Here is a 17771-nt window from a genome sequence, read left to right as displayed (position 1 = left end):
TGATGATACTGCACACACTTTGATAATACACACACCTGCTCTGCATCAGCCATAGCTTTTACTCCACACAGCAGTTCTTAACCTGCAGTTCAATGCCTTTAAGAGTGTCTATGTGTTGGTATTGCTTCCTTTTTTTCCTTCATAGCCATTTTATTGCCTCCAGTATGCAGTGAGTCGTACCCTGTTTCTAAGTCATATTGAATTATCTCTAAATATGCTCTAAATGATGAACAGCCTCGCAGATGCAGCGTTGTCTAAATGCATTATATCCCCTAATTGACTTAAGTGATGTGTCAAATGCTTTCTGAATGTTGATCAACGCGTTCAGTAATGCAGCATTTTGTTAATTTTTCAGTGTGTTTTATGAAAAAGAGATGAACTCAGCCTGTTTGGGGGATGTGTGACAGGATGTCTGCCCTCTGCTGGACACTGTGGGGACCTCCACGTACCTGCTAACCTGCCACCTGAGCTGGTGGCTCTAGTCACAGGGAGAGACAAATTTTTTTTGTTGGTTTTATTGTGCTTGTTTAAGCCTTGAATGGTTTCAGGGGGATGCAATCATTTGACTTGCTATGGAGGTGCACTTAAGAACCACTGAAGGGGGATTTGGGTCCAGGTAACTACAGTATTTACCAACATGGGATTTTCGTACCTTTTCTTATTAAGCAGTGAATGTTTGAAGAGTAAATTTTCTTTCTTTTTTCATTCATCTCATACACAGTGAAAAATTTCAGGACTTTTTATTTTAATCTGGATGATTACAGCTTACAGCTCACAAAAATCTAAAATCCACCATCTCAAAATATTCGAATATAGTGGAAAAGTCCACTTTGCAAAGGTTTCCTGAGCCTTCATTCCCTCACTCTGGTTCAGTACACACAACCACAATCATGATGAAGACTACTGACCTCAGTCTTGTCCAGAGGACAATCATTGACACCCTTCACTGGGAGGGTAAGCCACAGAAGGTCACTGCAGAATTGGCATGCTGTTCTCAGAGACTGTATCAATGGAAAATTGACTGGAAGGGATAAGTGTTAAAAGAAAAGGTACACAAGCAACAGGGATGAGCTCAGCCTTCAGAGGATTGTCGAACATAACAGACTAAAGAGACTCGAAAATGGGCTAGGAGTGTCATGTCCTTGGTGTCAAGCCAATCATGAACCACAGATGTCGTGGGACTTGTCCAAAGTCCTGTATTTACATGAAAGTAAAATTTGAATTTAATTTGAAAATCAAGGTCCCAGAATCTGGAGGAGGATCAGAGAGGCCCAGAATCAAAGGTGCTTGATGTGTTTTCAGTATCCACAGACAGTGATGGTTTGAGGTGCCATGTCATCTGGTCCTATTGGTCCACTGTGCTTTATCAAGTCCAGAGTCAACACTGTCAGTTATCTAATTTCAAAGCACTACATACTTCCATGGAGATTCTGATTTCCCTCTCCAGCAGGACTTGGCACCTGCCAACAGTGAAGCCAAAACCACCAGAAACTGGTTTACTGTGCTTGATTGACCAACCAACTGGTCTGGACCTGAACCTGAACCATAGAGAACTTCTGGGGAAATGTCAAGAGGAATGATGAAGATGGCACACCAGACTCAACAATACAGACAAGCTGAAGGATGCTATCAGAGCAACCTTGGCTTTTCTAGCCGTCTGACTACTCAAAGCCCTCTTACACCTCAGGTCACATCTACCCAATCACATCCATTTGTTCCATTCACTTTACATCCTCACACTGATGGCAGAGCTTGTCTGTCAGTTGCTATGGAGAATTGGCAACCAGTATTAGCTAATTCCATTCATTTGCATCCATACCCATTTAACGCCACCAACAAAGCAGTGGGAGCAAATTGGGGTTAAGTGTCTTTCCCAAGGACACATTGAACGTGTGACTGCAGGATCTCGGGGTAACCCACAACCTTCCAATGGCAAGATGACTTACTCTTAACTTCTAAGCTACAGATGTCCCATGAGTAAGGTGTTGAGTTACCCTAAACAGACGATGTATCATGGGAGATAGAGATAGAAAGGTGGTAAATATGTTTGATCTATATCCTTAAAGAAGATGTAGGCATTTTGCATTTGCTTTATTTCAGCCTAGATATATTAGAGCAGTCTTTCCCAAACTTGTTTTCACTTTGTTTTTCCATATTAATGCTTATCAAGCCTGCCTTCTGTGCCATCCTCAGCTTCTTGGCTGAGCTGATGGCTGCTTACTCGGATAACGTTAATGTCAGACTAAATAAGACCCTGACCTGATGTTTTCTTTTGTACAAGCCTGAAAGAAGCCTTTTCACTCGGTCACGTAGGCTTTCATCACGTGCTCGACACCTTGGTCTGGAACAATGCGGTTCTTCTTTATTAGCCAGGCATCAAAACTGTGACTCCAGTTTTTGCCATCCACTGGCTGGCAGAGCCTTGCTTGTTTGGGGTTTTATTATGGGAGAGAGGGTGTGTTTTATAGGGTGGAGCCCCCTTTTGGATATAATGTGTACTGCAGGCATTAATGTTTCATAGAAACTGTAGAAAAGAAATTCCCACAACTCAATTTGAGACCCAACCCAGACTTTGGAAATAAGTGTTTTAGAGAACAGCTGGCTGCAGAGTGATGCTGTTGCCTCACAGCAAGAAGGTTCCTGGTACAAATCCTAGTCAGCAGGGACCTTCTGTGTGGAATTAATATGTTCTCCGTGCGCATGCCTGGGTTCTCTCTGGGTACTCAGGCTTCCTCCCACAGATCAAAGGCATGGTCGTTAGGTTAATCGCTAAGTTAATTGGTGACTCTAAATTGCCCGTAGGTGTGATTGGTCTCTTTATGTCAGCCCTATGATTGACTGGCAGCTTATACTAGATGAATGCTGGGATCAGCTCAAGCAAATTGTGATCCTGGACTGGTAGACTGAAATTTTTACACCTGTCTTCCCATTTAAGGGTTAATGTTGGATTCTTGTCATTGCCTTTCCAAGGACAAATGACAAATAAGGACAAATATGTCCTTTCTGCAGGCATGTTTTAGGTTTTCTGTTGGTGCTTTGTTTGACATTGCACTTTTGCCTATTTAAGGACATAATGTGAAATCTGACATATTACTGGCTTCATCGCTGCAGTGTCCTCTGCCCTTCCTCCCCCCTACTGCTCTGAATATCTGCCCACCCCCATGTCTTCTCTCCTTTTCCCCTCGACCCCATCTCTCCTCTCCTCCCATGTCTTCTCACCCCCTCTCTCCACCTATTCCCTGGTGTCTCCTATATCTCTTTTTATCCATCCTCCTCCCTCTTTCCCCTTCGCCTTTGATGTGCATGCTTTGTCACATTCCCATGATTCTGTCACTCTTCCACTCTCCAGCGCTCGTGGGCTCCGTGGCATCCTCCCGCCCTTGTTGCCACCTCCTCCTCCTCCTCTCTTCCACCACGCTCTCCCTCTTTCTCGCCCCCCCTTCTTTTTCTCTCTCCCTCTGGCTCATTCGTTAGCTCCCGCCGTCATCCTTCCTCCCCCTCTATCTCGGTGGTGCGGTGATGCTGGGAGAGAAAAGAGAGAGAGGGGAGGAGAGATAGAGAGAGAGCGCGAGCGTGTGTGCGCGATGAGTCTGCTCTCAGTCTCAGCTGTGGGCAGATGGAGGATGGAGCCGCAGCCACATCTCTCCTTCTCTTCTGCTGTGCCTGCCACGGGCTGAAAGGCATCCTCTCTCAGTGTCTCCTCATCCATTCGTTCCCCTCTGCCCAAACCGGCCTTGATCTGTGACGGATTGAGGAAAAAAAGGACTAGAAACAGGAGGGGGAGACAAAAAAAGAAAAAAAAAACCTGCAGTCTCCTGGAGGAAGAGGGAAAAGGAGAGCATCTTTTCCCCTTCTGGTGGTTTTGTGTGTGGCGTTTGTCTCTGCAGTGCCACAGTCACACGTGCGCAAGTCTCTCTCCTCCTCCTGCGCGCTGCTCCGGCACTCAGCAAGCGGATTGTTCTTCACAGCAGACAGACGGAGAGGAGAGAAGAAAGGGAAACAAGAGTGAGGGAGAACAACAGCGAGGGAAGAGAGGGCAAACAGCAAGGACTTTTGTGGAAAGAGTGGTGAAAACAAAAAAAGATTGAGAATCAAGAAAAGAGGACTCTTAAGGGAGCGGAGAGGAGTGGAGTGTGGAGGAGAGGAGATAAGGGTAGAGGGTTAATCAGCGAGAGAGACAAGTACGGAGCGATGCATCACTCAGGCAACACCGGACGAGCCAAGACCCTCTCTCATGAGACAGGTAAGACCCTTGGATACTTCTTTGTCCCTACAGCAGACAGATGCCACATTATCCCTGGAGAAGAGCGCGAGGAACAATGGAACATCGCTGGAACTTGACTAGAGCCAGTCCCCATTTCTTCTTCTGTGGACAAACAGTCTTCCAGTCTGGATTTTAATGCTTTGCTGTAATCTAGGTTATATGCACATATAGAGTGCGTGTGCGTAAAAGTATGTGCACGGCGGAGGCGGCTGCACTGATGATCAAACGGCATACATAGGAGCAGAACTTGTCTTTGATGTGCGCTTGAAGTCATGATTGGCATCCGGGACTGCCAGTATGTGCTGCCTCTGCATGCATATGTGTGAGTGTGTCCATTCGTGTGCGTTCATTGGTCATTGATTTAAAGTCTGTGCATATGTAAGTGTGCGCTTGCGTGCGTCAGCCCTGAGCTTTGTGGAGAGCACGTTCCCGTTGATGGTAATTACAGTGATTGACAGGTAGCTGACGGCTGAAAACAGAGGGGACATGGGCTGCCCCTGCTATATTCAATCTATAATGTATGCATGTGTGTTCTGCAATATTTACAAGGTTATTTGCCTTTCTAATCAAACTTTGATTAATTGATGAGATATTCAGATTCAGATGTGATTGGTTAAATTTCAAGCAAGAATGTTAAGAATGTTGCACAGTTTCTCACTCCATGTGTGCATGTGCAAGTTATTTGACACCAAGAAGGGGGTGTGTTGTCTGACAGAGCAGTCCGACCTCAGGGTAAAGGTTAAGTGTTTCTAGTATACATCCACCTCTCCATCCATGTGTGTTTGTGCCTGCGTGTGTCATCTAATAGTTGTTTGATTGCTTTGTGGGTGTGAAGGGATTGCTAGCACTCGTCAAGCTAATCAAACAGTTCCCACAGACAATCACAACATGGCACACACCCCTCTCAGCAGCTCCGACACATCTGCCTCCTTTTTTTCCGAACAAACACTCTGAATTTACAAGCTAGACTGGCATTTTTTTTTCTCTAAAACATAAAAGCAACATTGTCTAAGGCCTTTCACAAGCTCGCACACATACTAACTCTCTGAACCGCCCACATGCAAACACACAAACACAAAGACACCCACCAACACATGCACACATCTGTTACACGGATCCGGCCCAGCGGTGGATAAATGTGCCTTTCTGATTGCTGCCACAGACAGGACGTGATTGGCATGGCAGACCAGGGAATTAGCCATGGTTTCCATGGTAACTAATTAGCAGGGTCCTGACTGGTGGGCTTATGAAGACAGATGACAGATCGGTGGTTCACTTCCTGCTTTACAGAGCGGGTGGTCTCATTGGCTAACAGGACCCCCTGCCTTATGAGACAGACAGACCCTCTGCAGGCCACCTCTCACGTGTTCAACTGTCACCAAATCATGCAAATATGAAGTCAAATTAATGTTATCCTCAGCCAGCAGACACTTCTGAATGTTATCCCCACGCTGTGCTTTGAAGCATTGTGCCTTCATTTCACAAACTTCGCTTTGATTTGATTATTTTTTGGCTTAAACAAGCTGATAAAAGTTATTTCACATTGTGGCCTCCACTGCTTCACACAGTAAACACCACATGTGCTCTGCTGTGGGCTAAAACCACACCAGACACATGCATATTTAGAGACTCATTCAGAAGACACCCTTTTAAAGTGACAAAATAAACAAGTCACACACACACTCATGCTGATTATCTCGCTATAGGGCATGTGAGAGAGAAATAGGTGTGATTGGGTCCATCTGTGGCACCAAAGAGAGGGAGAGAGACTCGGAGAGAGCTCCATCTGTGGACACCTGCCCTTCCTCCGGGCTACCGTCCCTTTTCGGCTCAACTGCCAACAAGATCTGTGGTTGCACAGGTGCGCATGTGTCTGCACATTTTGACAAATCCGAGGAAACATTTGAATCTTATTGTGAGGAATTTTGCTGCTCAATCAATACGTGACTCTCATTTTTTGCATGGATTAAACTTGAGGCCAACATCTGCGTCCTTTCTTTAAAAGCCTTGTCCCTTTTCCCTCCATGCCTTTTGACATCCCATAGCAGGAGCAGCACAGGTGTTATTAATAACATTAACAATGGCGGCATTGCATTAAGGTGCTCCAGATTAGGTTATTGTGCATGTTTGTTTACTGGTGTGGCTTACTGGGAGACGTTAATGTTATTAGCTACACCTGGGCTTCTTCTGGAGGAGCTAATTAAAATGCATGGCATGAAAAAGGTCAATTATATTGTAGAAGAATCATGCTCAAGGGTAAAGAAGTCCTTTTTTTCCATTCATCACCAATAACTTGCTACCATTACATTGTGATACTCACAGAGGCATGAATAATTAAAGCTCCTGGACGCAGAAATCCAGCACGTATACACTGTTGGGCATCTTAGAACATGAAAAAATGATAACAGGTAGAAGAGAGCAAGCCCTCTCTTGTGTTTCATTCAGCTGTCTGTCCTGCCTTTCTCCTCTCCTCAATTTGTCTGTCTCCCTCAGTCAGGCACCAGCTCCACCTAATGGCCTCTCCAGGTACTGAGACGCACACAAAGTGACACAGGAGCACATCCACATGCTTTGATTAAAACGACTCGATTTCACCACCATGACTGGGTAGTTCGAAAGCCGCCAGGATAATGGGCGTGAATTTTTTAAGGGAGTGGACATGATTAATTTTGAGGATAGAAGGTGCAAGGAAAGTAGTAAGGAGGGCACAGAAAGAGAGGTGGAGGCGCAGAGTGGAAGAGAGAAAAAATAGCAAAGCGATTGAAGAAGACGTGCGTGTCACGGCTAAACAAATAAGCATGTGTGGGAACAGATGGTAATAAAGTTCTCTGTTACAAGACTAGAGGCACACACAGACATGAACGCAGACGCACACATGCACAGCTTGATTATGCAGAGTATCAGGCCGTGAGTCATTAAGACTTTGCTTCAGTGAAGCTGACTCAAAAGTGAGCAACGACAGTCATCTACAAAGGCCGGTCACTCGCAGTCATCTCTCTTTCTTCCCTCTCTCTCTTTACTCCGTCCATCTGTCTCTGTCTGCTTCGCTCCCTCTCCCCTCTTTGTTTCCACCTATTTTGGCCTCTATTCTCTTCACCTACTGCTTTCCTCCATCGTCTTCTCTCTTTGTCGCACTTTCCCCTCCTGCTTTAGGAAAATGAGTTTTCCTCTGCTTTCTTTAGGCCTAAACGTGAGCGAGTGTTGATGTGTGAGGGCGATGTGTCCTCAATCACAGTGAAAGCATTTGTTTCCCTCCGCCGGTGGAGATAGATTATGTATTTCACTGCTTTTCCTCGCATTGGGTTTTTTTTTTTCTCCCTCCATCACACGTTTTGTCCTCCCCACTCAAGGTCAGCAGGAAGATTGCTTTCAGCCCCCTGTGTCCCTCACGCACCATGCTTTATTGTGTGTACGGCCGTCAGCCGCATGAGCGTTTGTGTATAATGCGTGCGCTTTGATGGCTTTGTGTGCATGTTAGAAATCGAGGGGGTGGGGGGGAGCCTGTGTGTTTTTTATATCATTCAATCTGTCCCGTCTCTCATCAGGTAAGCACTTGTGTGTGGCTGCGTTTGTGTTGAGTGTCACGCTGATGGAAAAGCAGTCGGTCGGCAGTCAATCTCACTTCTCTGAGGTCTGTTGTGGAAGAGAAGGAAATGGGAAAGAAAGGAAATCGTTAAGATTAACACAGCTGATATAAAAATGTAAGGATCTTGGGGGTTTTTTTCTTTTGAACTGGCCCAAAAAGAGCCTCCATCAAAAAATTTTAAACATGCATTTTCCTATGTAAATATTTAATGCAGTGATTGATCTTCTTGAATGTCTGTGTGAGTGTGGCTAGTTTTTGTAAGGGCGGTTGGAGGTATTAATTTTCACAGTGGTGATTTGGGTGAGTAAAGGGCTGGCAGGCTAACTGGTGATCTCAGCATGGAGCTGGCTGGTTTTCTGCTTCACTAGCCTGGCTGCTCACCCATGTGCACCATCTGCATGTGGCGCTGCCATGTGTGTCACCTATACCCCAACACTCCTCTCATATCTCCGAGCATCCCCTCACCCACACCTGACGCTGCCGTGTCATCGCCGCCTCCTTTCTGCTCACAGTGAAGACGCTAATTTATAAAAAGAGAAGGAAAACAAAGGCTGACATCGCAGTTAATTTAAATCCTTTCAGTGACTTTGCATCGCGTATTAATAAAGCAGAAGAAAATTATTCATCATCTCCATTCACCTTTTAATTTTCCCCTAAGCGAGAAAGCATTGTACCCTCAATCAGAGCAGCTGTGTAGGATGCAGTGTTATCCCATTTGTTAACCATGCAACGCTAACCCTCTAAGTGATCGATCCGTGCCAGAGCTAACTATGTGACAGATGAAAGTGTCACAATTACAGTCATGCTGAAGTGACAAATTGATCCCAGCATTTCTGCAGGAAAGGAGGTTTTGTCTCGGAGTTACCATCGTTCATCCACACAGCCTCATTATACCTTCTGGGGAGGCGGCGACAGCCGTGACTCATTGACTCATCACAGCGTTGTTTGTAAACTTGAAAACCAGACTAACCATTCCCCTTTCCATTCTTCATCTTATCTAACGTCATCCCCGTTTCTCCACCTCTCTTCTGCTGCCATATTTCCTCCCTCACAGCACCTTCCTTCATCTTTAATATCCTTCCCCACCAAAACACTAGGTCTGGCTTTCTGAACTCTTCACCTCTTTCTTTGTTCTTTCCCCCCACCCTGCATCTCATCCTCCCTTCACTCCGCTCAGGTCTGGTTATTAACATAAAAAAAGGAAGAGAGGCTTCTTTTCTACCTCGAGCTCAGACTGTGAGTCACTCCTCCCCGTCAGATCCGGGCCGACTCCCTGGCTGTCACATCGCGACAGACGTGAAACCGATTTTAAGGGACGGGGTGAGGACAATGGTTCATCCATTAGAAAGATGCGGTTTCAAAGAGCAGTGCCTCTGCTGAAGAGTGTCAGGTAGTTTACTGTGCAGCTTCAAGACAGAAAATAGGTCAAATATTCAATTGTTTCTCAGGCAGAGAAAGGATGTTTTGCTAAGCAACTGTGGAGAGGCAGAGGGGGCAAAAGTACACCCAGTCTTTATGCAAGTAAAGTACAGATACTCCTGATGAAGGTAGAAACACTGATTCAACTTCTTTATTGAAGGAAAAGTGCAAAAGTACAGGATCTGAAATAGAGTATAAAAATAAAAGCCATCTGAAGCTCATTTTGAAGCACATTTCTATCATTTGAGTCTGTGCAAGGAAACCTGAACCACTCATTCTATTTGGACAAAGTTAAATTACCAGAAATGAAAACTGGAGAGCAAGGAGAAGCAGAAGTGATTGAGTAGAATGTGCACATATTTGAGATTTAAGGCGCTGATGGCCTAGCGGTCATGCCCCAAAAACGACAATAATCCAAAAGAACAATCCCTGTAAAGCATAGATGCATGAGAGAGATGCCTGCAATTAGTATTCAAAGCCGAACACCATCACCCACTGCACGCAGCCTGACACGATCCAAAACTCCCTCCATTCATTCTGCATTGCAAGGTCATACTCAAACCTTTAAGTACTGATAAGTAAATAAACCTTGCGAAGATCTGGCTTGATTCAAAAAGACTCCTTGATTAGAGAAAATAAATGTAAAGCAGAGGTGGGCAGTGTCAAACTGGGCATTGACTGTGAGTCCTTACTGACCATCAACGTTACTGTAATCAAAAAGCGCTACTACCGAATGGATAGCTTCAAAGAATGTGACCTCCTCAGAGTAAAAGTGGATACTTCCAGAAAGAGCTGTACGCTGAATGCATTGGAAACCATCACACAGAGACAGGATGAACAAGATTAAGAACCTGAAATTGTGATATTCTCCTTTTTATTATGTTGTTCAAAAGCAGAAAGATAAATATCCGGCCCATATATTGACAGTAACCGCAGTTAAAGATATATGAATGAAGCTGTTCAATAACCGTAATAAACTGAAAGCCAAGAATGGCTGTAGTGCAAAGAGGCAAAGATTTAAAACGAAAATAAATATATAAACAGGGTAATGCAAAATGGACCAATACTGAGTGAACAAAGTGGTTGAATTGCAATATGATGAAATATATATATATATATATATATATGTATGTATGTATGTATACATATATGTATATATATATAAAATATAGATAAATGAAATGGACTGGGTAAAAAAGGTACAGGTGTGCAAAAAAGGAAAAAGTTGCAGCGGAGTTGCGAAAAGGACTGTTGAGTGATCAACACAGTGACTCCATGACTGCAGAGTGGTCCTCAGGGTAACTCTGTGACTGTTGAGTGGTCATCAGAATGACTCTGTGACTGTTGAGTGGTCGTCAGAGTGACTCTGTGACTGTTGAGTGGTCGTCAGAGTGACTCTGTGACTGTTGAGTGGTCGTCAGAGTGACTCTGTGACTGTTGAGTGGTCGTCAGAATGACTCTGTGACTGTTGAGTGGTCGTCAGAGTGACTCTGTGACTGTTGAGTGGTCGTCAGAGTGACTCTGTGACTGTTGAGTGGTCGTCAGAGTGACTCTGTGACTGTTGAGTGGTCATCAGAGTGACTCTGTGACTGTTGAGTGGTCGTCAGAGTGACTCTGTGACTGTTGAGTGGTCATCAGAATGACTTTTTGACTGTTGAGTGGTCAACAATGTAATTTTGATGACTCGAACTACATCAACTTTAATTTAAAATCGAACCCCGTTTCTCCTCTCATTCTACTTGGTACAGCCCTCTGACCTTTGCTGTGACACACAGAGACGTTCATACATCGTCTGGAAAGAGAAGTTGTGTTGAATAGTTCCTTCATAAGAACTTTGCAACATATTTATTCTTATATTCAGTTTTTGATGACCAGCTAAAATCATCTGCACATCTTCTCTAGAAATGGTCCATATGTATGCAGCATTTCAGAGCCAATGCTGCAAATAGCAGTAAGGCAATAATTTTAAATCTACTTTGCATAAAATTGTATCAGCCATCAGGGTCATGCTGGTATATTTGACATATTAGCAGTGCAGCGCAAGTTTTTATCTGCCCACAAAGTCTGCATGCACAGGGTCAGTTCAGACAGACTTTTATTTTAATTAAGTCACAGAAAAGAAGAAAACTTATGATCTTCATACAGTAAATGGCATCTTTCATCCTATGATGTGAGTATCACACGTGCACACATCACATTTACATTGTGGAATTGTTCAGCTCTAGTTTAAAACCTTCTACAATCGCAGTATCAAGCTGTCTGTGCTGTTCTGGTGAATGCAGTATCCTCAACTGTACTGATTCAGTTTTCAAGATCAGAGGTCGAAGGTCAAGGTCTTTGGGCCTTATGGAAGATAGCCCAAGGTCGCTTTGAGGGGTTTCTGCTTATTTCTCACGAATGTTCACTCTGACTCAGGGATGAAATGAGCATTTTGGAGTTACAAGGTCAAGGCTGAAAACAAACCAAGCTCTTCTATTTGACCTACCACTGTACATTCACTATGCAGTGATTGCAAGGCAGTAGTTCCAGTTTCTCTCTGAGAAACCTCCAAAACATAACCAGACTGTTGCACACATATAGGCAGCATCCCACAGAGAGAGTCGAAGAAGCAGAACCTTTCAGTCAAGTTCAGTGTGGTTCTTAGCTCTTCTTTTAAAGCCCTGATAAAACTGCCACAATAGCTGCATGCACGCAAATCTCTTCACCAGCAGGTTTGCAGTTGCTTTAAGTGAACCACATCTGTAGCTTCCAGATTGGTTTATCATTTCCGACCAAGCTTTAAGCTTTGCAAGATGGACCCACCTGAGGACAGATATGAAATCTGGTCGTTCAGTGTGCTCCGCAAGGTCACCAAAATATCAGCATCTTTATTATCGGCGAGATTTTTATTCTGAATTTTATACTTGTGCTCTATTATTGTTCTGATGTAGCACTTTCAGTACTTCTTCCTCTGCAGAGCTGCTTTACGTTTACATCCAGCTGTCACATTCATATTCAAGAAATGTAAAATCAGTTACACATGTCCTTTAAATCACTGCAAGGACTTTGCACCTGCCTTTATACAGACAGTAATGCATTATAGAGTTAGTTTTATTACTCTAGAATTACCTTGATGAACACACTGAAATGACTCTTTCAGAAAAAAAGGTACATTAGCCGTCTATCAATTTTGTGAGGTGGATGACACATTCAACTGAGATGTTTTTCCCCCCTTTTCCCTCAATTAACTCCACCTAATGTGCTCACTTATAGAAAAAGGATGATTAAATGAAGGAAAATAGCAGCATTCTGTCTCCTTTCAGTGCTGCATTTATCTACATGGCTTATTTACAGCTCAGGATCTATTCACTACAGTACAGAGGCCACTTTGAACTGAGGAGAGTAAAAGGACTTGTAAAGGTCACTGCTGTGATACTTGAGTCACTCTGTTACTTTGAGCCGTAGTTACATAACCGTATTTTCCTGTACATTACAACCCACACTGACACAAACACATTAGTTTATCAGACAGTCACTTAACAGAAGGTGTGTTTTGAGGAGACAGGGCGCCGTGACCTTGCCTTAAGGATGATGACAAAGTGGAACTCAGTCTTTGCATGTGTGTTAGTTTGTGCGCGGGGGTTCTAATGACCAGCGCTTAAGGGGGAGATGGGCCGTTGAGCGGGGCAGAGGGGGCAGAGAAATGATTCCATCGATCATTCTTGATCACCTAAACAATGTCACACAGCACATCCATCTCTGTCTGCACACCTCCCCGCTCGCACTCCCTTTGTCCTCCCTATTGACACACATTTGGACGCTCACCTCTTGTCTCTCTAACCTTTCTCTCTCCTCATGTGTGTGTATTTGTACTTGGAGACTGATGCTGCAGTGATGGCACTGGCCAAATGCCAGCTCCTGCACAGTTCCATTAGCATTGCTAGGGCCGGCCGTAGATTGCTATTGATTGGCTATGGCCTCTATTCATAGGCTATTCAGCCAGCGGCGCACACAGACACAAGAATAGGTTGAGAGAATGTGAAACCAGACACACTCATGGGAGAAATTAAAAGGATTTTGTCAGATCCATTTGACTTCTTGTGTGACTGACATCTGCTGAGATATTCCATCATTTCAATTGAAAAGATGTTACTGTGATATGAGGATGTCCTAAGATGACTCACTGAGAAGCTACTGCAGAGGAAGAGAAAAAAATCAGCGATTTGACACGGGATTGGTTGGCATGCTTTGTCCACTCGCTGGCTGCGACAGGGACTTGAAGACGCCAAGCTTGTCGATTGTGAGCGTTTTGATTTTAAACAAATCAATGGCAAGTGACTAGACCCCGGAGCCACTTCTTAATGAGAAGCAGAGATCTCCGCACACTCGCTCTGTCTCCTCTGTCCGTTTCCTCGCCTGCTGCTCTGTCTCGTTCTTATTTTCCACCGCTCTCATTTCTCTCACCCTTTGCCCTTCGCCCACTGAACAACACGTGTGTATGCAAACACACCCTACACCTCCAGCTCCTTTCTCTAGTTTTGCTTTCATTAGGATATTCTTAGACAGCATGATGTCAGATCCTTTAGTGACAGTCCATTATCAGCAGACGCTCCACTTGTTCAGTCTGTGAGTGTCACAGCAGGGACTCTGCTGCCATATTCACTATGACAGTATGACATCACTATTAAGAAAACAATTAAAAGTGTTTAATTAAACATGTCACTGGAACTTTTTGAGGACTGTGTGCATCACATGCCAACATACACACATGGATAAAATTGTTGGTACCCATCCATTAAAGAAAGAAACACCCACAGTGGTCACTGAAATAACTTGAAATTGACAAAAGTAATAATAAATAAAAAGTTACTGAAAATTAATCAATCAAAATAAAAAGAAATGATGCTACCCTTGAATTAAAATTTTATTGCACAAGCTTTTGGAGCAATCACTGCCATCAGGCGATTTCTCTGACTCTCAATCCAACTTCTGCAGCAAACTGCTCCAGCTGTCTCAGGTTGGACCGCATGTTTCAGCTCCTTCCATAGACGTTCAATAGGCTTTAGATCAGGGCTCATAGAATGCCACTTTAGAATAGAATAGTGGTTTGTTCTTAGCCATTCTTGGCAGTTTTAAGCTGTGCTATTGTCCTATTAGAGGATCCATGACCTGCTGAGACCAAGCTTTCTGACACTGGGGCAACACATTTCGATCCAGAATGCCTTGATAGCCTTGAGATTTCATTGCACCCTGCACAGATTCATGACACCCTGTGCCAGATGCAGCAAAGCAACCCCAGAACATAACCGAGCCCCCTCCATGTTTCACATTAGCTGCAGTCTTCTTTTTTTTGATGCTTCATTTTTGCGTCTGTGAACATAGAGCTGATGTGTCTTGCCAAAAAGCTCCAGTTTTGTCTCATTGGTCCAAATGACGTTCTCCTGGAAGCTTTGATGCTTGTCAGTGTGCAAATTCCAGTCTCGCTTTTTTATAGAGATGTAACGGTTTCTTTAATACCGTGGTAACAGAAACAACTCGGTGTCATCCCGAACATGACAGTTTCAAACGGTAGGGCAGTGGGAACTACCAGCCCTTATGTACCCATCATCCTTTGCACTCCACTCTCCTTGATCTAACAGTGCTAAAATGGTGGATATACTAGGAGTGGCAAGGGAGGATAAGTTTACAGGGAGACTCGAGCAACTGACGTTTTAGAGATTGTAGAGGCTCCAGAGACTTGTAAATCTGATATGTGAAGCATTTTCGTTTCCCCGGTGTCAAGAAATCAGATAGAAGAAAAGGTAAAAGACAACTTAAAACAATATGCTTCACTGATAGACTGCGGTGAAGCACTTGATGGGGAATACGAGTGACATACTTAGTGAATCATCACCCCGAAAAGATGTGCGAAGATACAAGGAGTAGAATCCGGCCAGGCCAAAAGACTGGTAAGGCAGTGCAAGGGTTCAACAGATCGTTTCTTAAGGATGTCTTTTGAAGTCATTCTATGCTCTTTGGTTACCATTCGTATTAGCCATCTCTTCAATTTATCATCAATTTTCCTCATGTGACCAAGTCCAGGGAGGTTGGCTACGGTACTGTGGACCTTAAACTTCTGAATAATATGTGTAACTGTAGTCACAGGAACATCAAGCTGATTGGAGATGGTCTTACAGCCTTTACCTTTAACATGCTTGTCTATAATTTTCTACCTAATCTCCTGGGACAACTTAGCTTTCTGTGGTCCATGTTCAGTGTGGTAAACACCGTGAGACCAAACAGCACAGTGTCTACTTTTCACCCTTTGATAGACGGACAGACTAATAACAAGCCTGAAGACACCTGTGAGGCTAATTACAGGACATACCTTAGTTTAACATGTTATGGACACATTATTTTCCATCTTTTCTAGGGGTACCATCAATTTTGTCCAGGCCAGTTTCATTAGTTTGTTTTGAAAAATTATTCCATTTAATTATTTTTGTCAGTTGAAAGTTATTTCAGTGTTTTGTTTTCTTTCTTTCTTTCTTTAACGGAAGGGTATCAACAATTTTGTCCACATGTGTATGCAAACACCTATTTATTGTTTTGCATTATGTGTGTGTGTGCATGTACAAATAGGTATGCATGCTCATGTGTGTGTTTGGATGTGTGTGAGAGCACGTTGAGGGGATTAAGGATGTAATGCAGGATTATCCAGCAGGTAGACTTCCCACTTCTTCTGCAGGAAGGGTGGAGAGGAGGAGATGGATGCAGGGAGGAGCAGAGAGAATGTGAAAATGAAAAAGTGATGTAGGAAAGAAGTGAGAAAAAAACGCCTTCACATGCAAAAAAAGAATTAAAAGTGAAGAATTAAAGGGAAATGTTTGGATAAGAGAGATTGGGGTATTTAAAGAGCTCATTTCAAAGTCAATGCCATGATGAAGGAAAGAAATATAATGCATTAGATCCTTGGCCAACTAGTTCCACGCAGTAACTACATGAAGATACACTGATCTTTGTTCTCACTCGAGGAAGAGCAAACACACCATCTCAGGATGATTTAAGAGCTGTAGTAGTTTCATATTGTACAAGCAAGCCAGCCATGTATCTTGGGGCTGAGCCATTTAATGATTTATAGACGAGCCATAAGATTTTTCTTTTGCTCCCTCACTCTGATAGCTGATGGACTGACTTGAAGTGTGTAAGACTGAGAAGAAGAGTCTAAATTTACAAATATTGCAATGTGTAGAAAGAGGGAGGGCAGGGGGAGGAAAGAAAAAGAGATTTAGAATTTTAAAGGTACAGCTAGGTGGGGGGTAATGGTTTTGTACTTTCCTGTGAAGCACAAAATATTGAATTTTCAGACCAAGTAATGAGAGCAAATCATTCCTCCCCACCTTTTCTATTTGTATATTCGTGTCGTGCTCTTTTTGTCAGCCTGCTTAACATTGTTAACTGCACACATCACTGTTTGACTGTAACGACACATATTCGAACGTAATGAGACTTGAGTCATTGCCGTTGCACCGTTCAAAGTGGTTTTTATTTAGTGCTGCACGCTGCTTCAAGGTCCCTGCTGCCTTTTGCTCACCAACAATTTCCAAGTGTTAAATAAAACATAAGATGTGAGAGCAATGTGAGCAAAGGAACCCGTGTTTAAAGCCCACATGAGGGGAGTGAGGCGATGTAATGCACACATGCACACACATTTATGGCAGCATCCAGGGGGGTAAAGGGTCTATCTGTAGCTTTTTGTAATTGTTTTGGGCTAATCCTGGTTTTAATATGTCTCTCACAGCAGGGAGGCCTTCACGCTTAATAGACACTACGGATTTGTTTAATTACGTCTGTGTGAGAGAGCGGGCATCATGTGTGTTTAGAAAAGTAGGAGAGGGTGTTTGAGCACTTGAACGCCACTTTGATGACAGTTTGTTTTGGAAGCTGTGCGTTGAAAAAATATATAGGAGTAGTCGAGAGGCACAGAGAGCATCTGTGCATATACACTGTTCCAAACTACTATGCATATACTGTTTTTGTTCATTTTTGTCCTGAATCATTTGTATAATTAGCAGTCAATAAGATTTTTTTCCCTCAACAATTATATTGTAACATGTATTTTATACAAAAAAATTACCAATAATGACAATGGCATGTTTTTGCAAAACAACATAAAATGCAGTGTTCCTAATCATTATGCAAAAAAGAGTTTCAAACACTCATTAGTTTATAAAGGAAATCTGTTGTAAGTTTTTTGCATAAGGAGATCTTTTTCTCAAATCAAAGCTATTTTAACCAAAAACAACAGCAGATCAAGCTCCATATTAACATAGGAGCTCTTAACAACTCCATGTATAGTTTTGCCTGTGTTTTTAAGGATGCCAGATTTGCCTCCAAGCGGATGGAGGCTCCACAGGTTCTCAATAGGGTTGAGGTCAGAGGATGATGGTGGCCACACTAGGATTTTTTCCCCCTGTATAGCAGCCAAGGCCTCAGTGGTGTTTTTGCAGCATGGGATTGTGCATGAAAATGTACTCTGGCAGG

The 17771-nt window shown here is 43.4% G+C and overlaps 1 protein-coding gene across 2 annotated transcripts in view; it reads left to right on the top strand.

The window, feature by feature from the left end:
* Positions 1–17771, top strand: part of tenm2 (teneurin transmembrane protein 2) — a 274412-nt gene that overhangs the window by 91219 nt on the left and 165422 nt on the right. The window contains exon 1 of one of the 2 annotated variants that reach the window (XM_041797919.1): positions 3733–4243. The exons of the other annotated variant lie outside the window; for it this stretch is intronic. Within the exon in view, the coding sequence (XP_041653853.1) occupies positions 4192–4243 (52 nt within the window). The 5' untranslated portion in view covers positions 3733–4191. Of the gene's footprint in view, positions 1–3732; positions 4244–17771 lie in introns of those variants that run through there. 2 annotated transcript variants of the gene reach the window in all.

Source organism: Cheilinus undulatus, linkage group 10, assembly GCF_018320785.1.
Source record: "Cheilinus undulatus linkage group 10, ASM1832078v1, whole genome shotgun sequence".
Taxonomy (NCBI): domain Eukaryota; kingdom Metazoa; phylum Chordata; class Actinopteri; order Labriformes; family Labridae; genus Cheilinus; species Cheilinus undulatus.
This window is presented reverse-complemented; position numbering and strand designations above follow the sequence as displayed.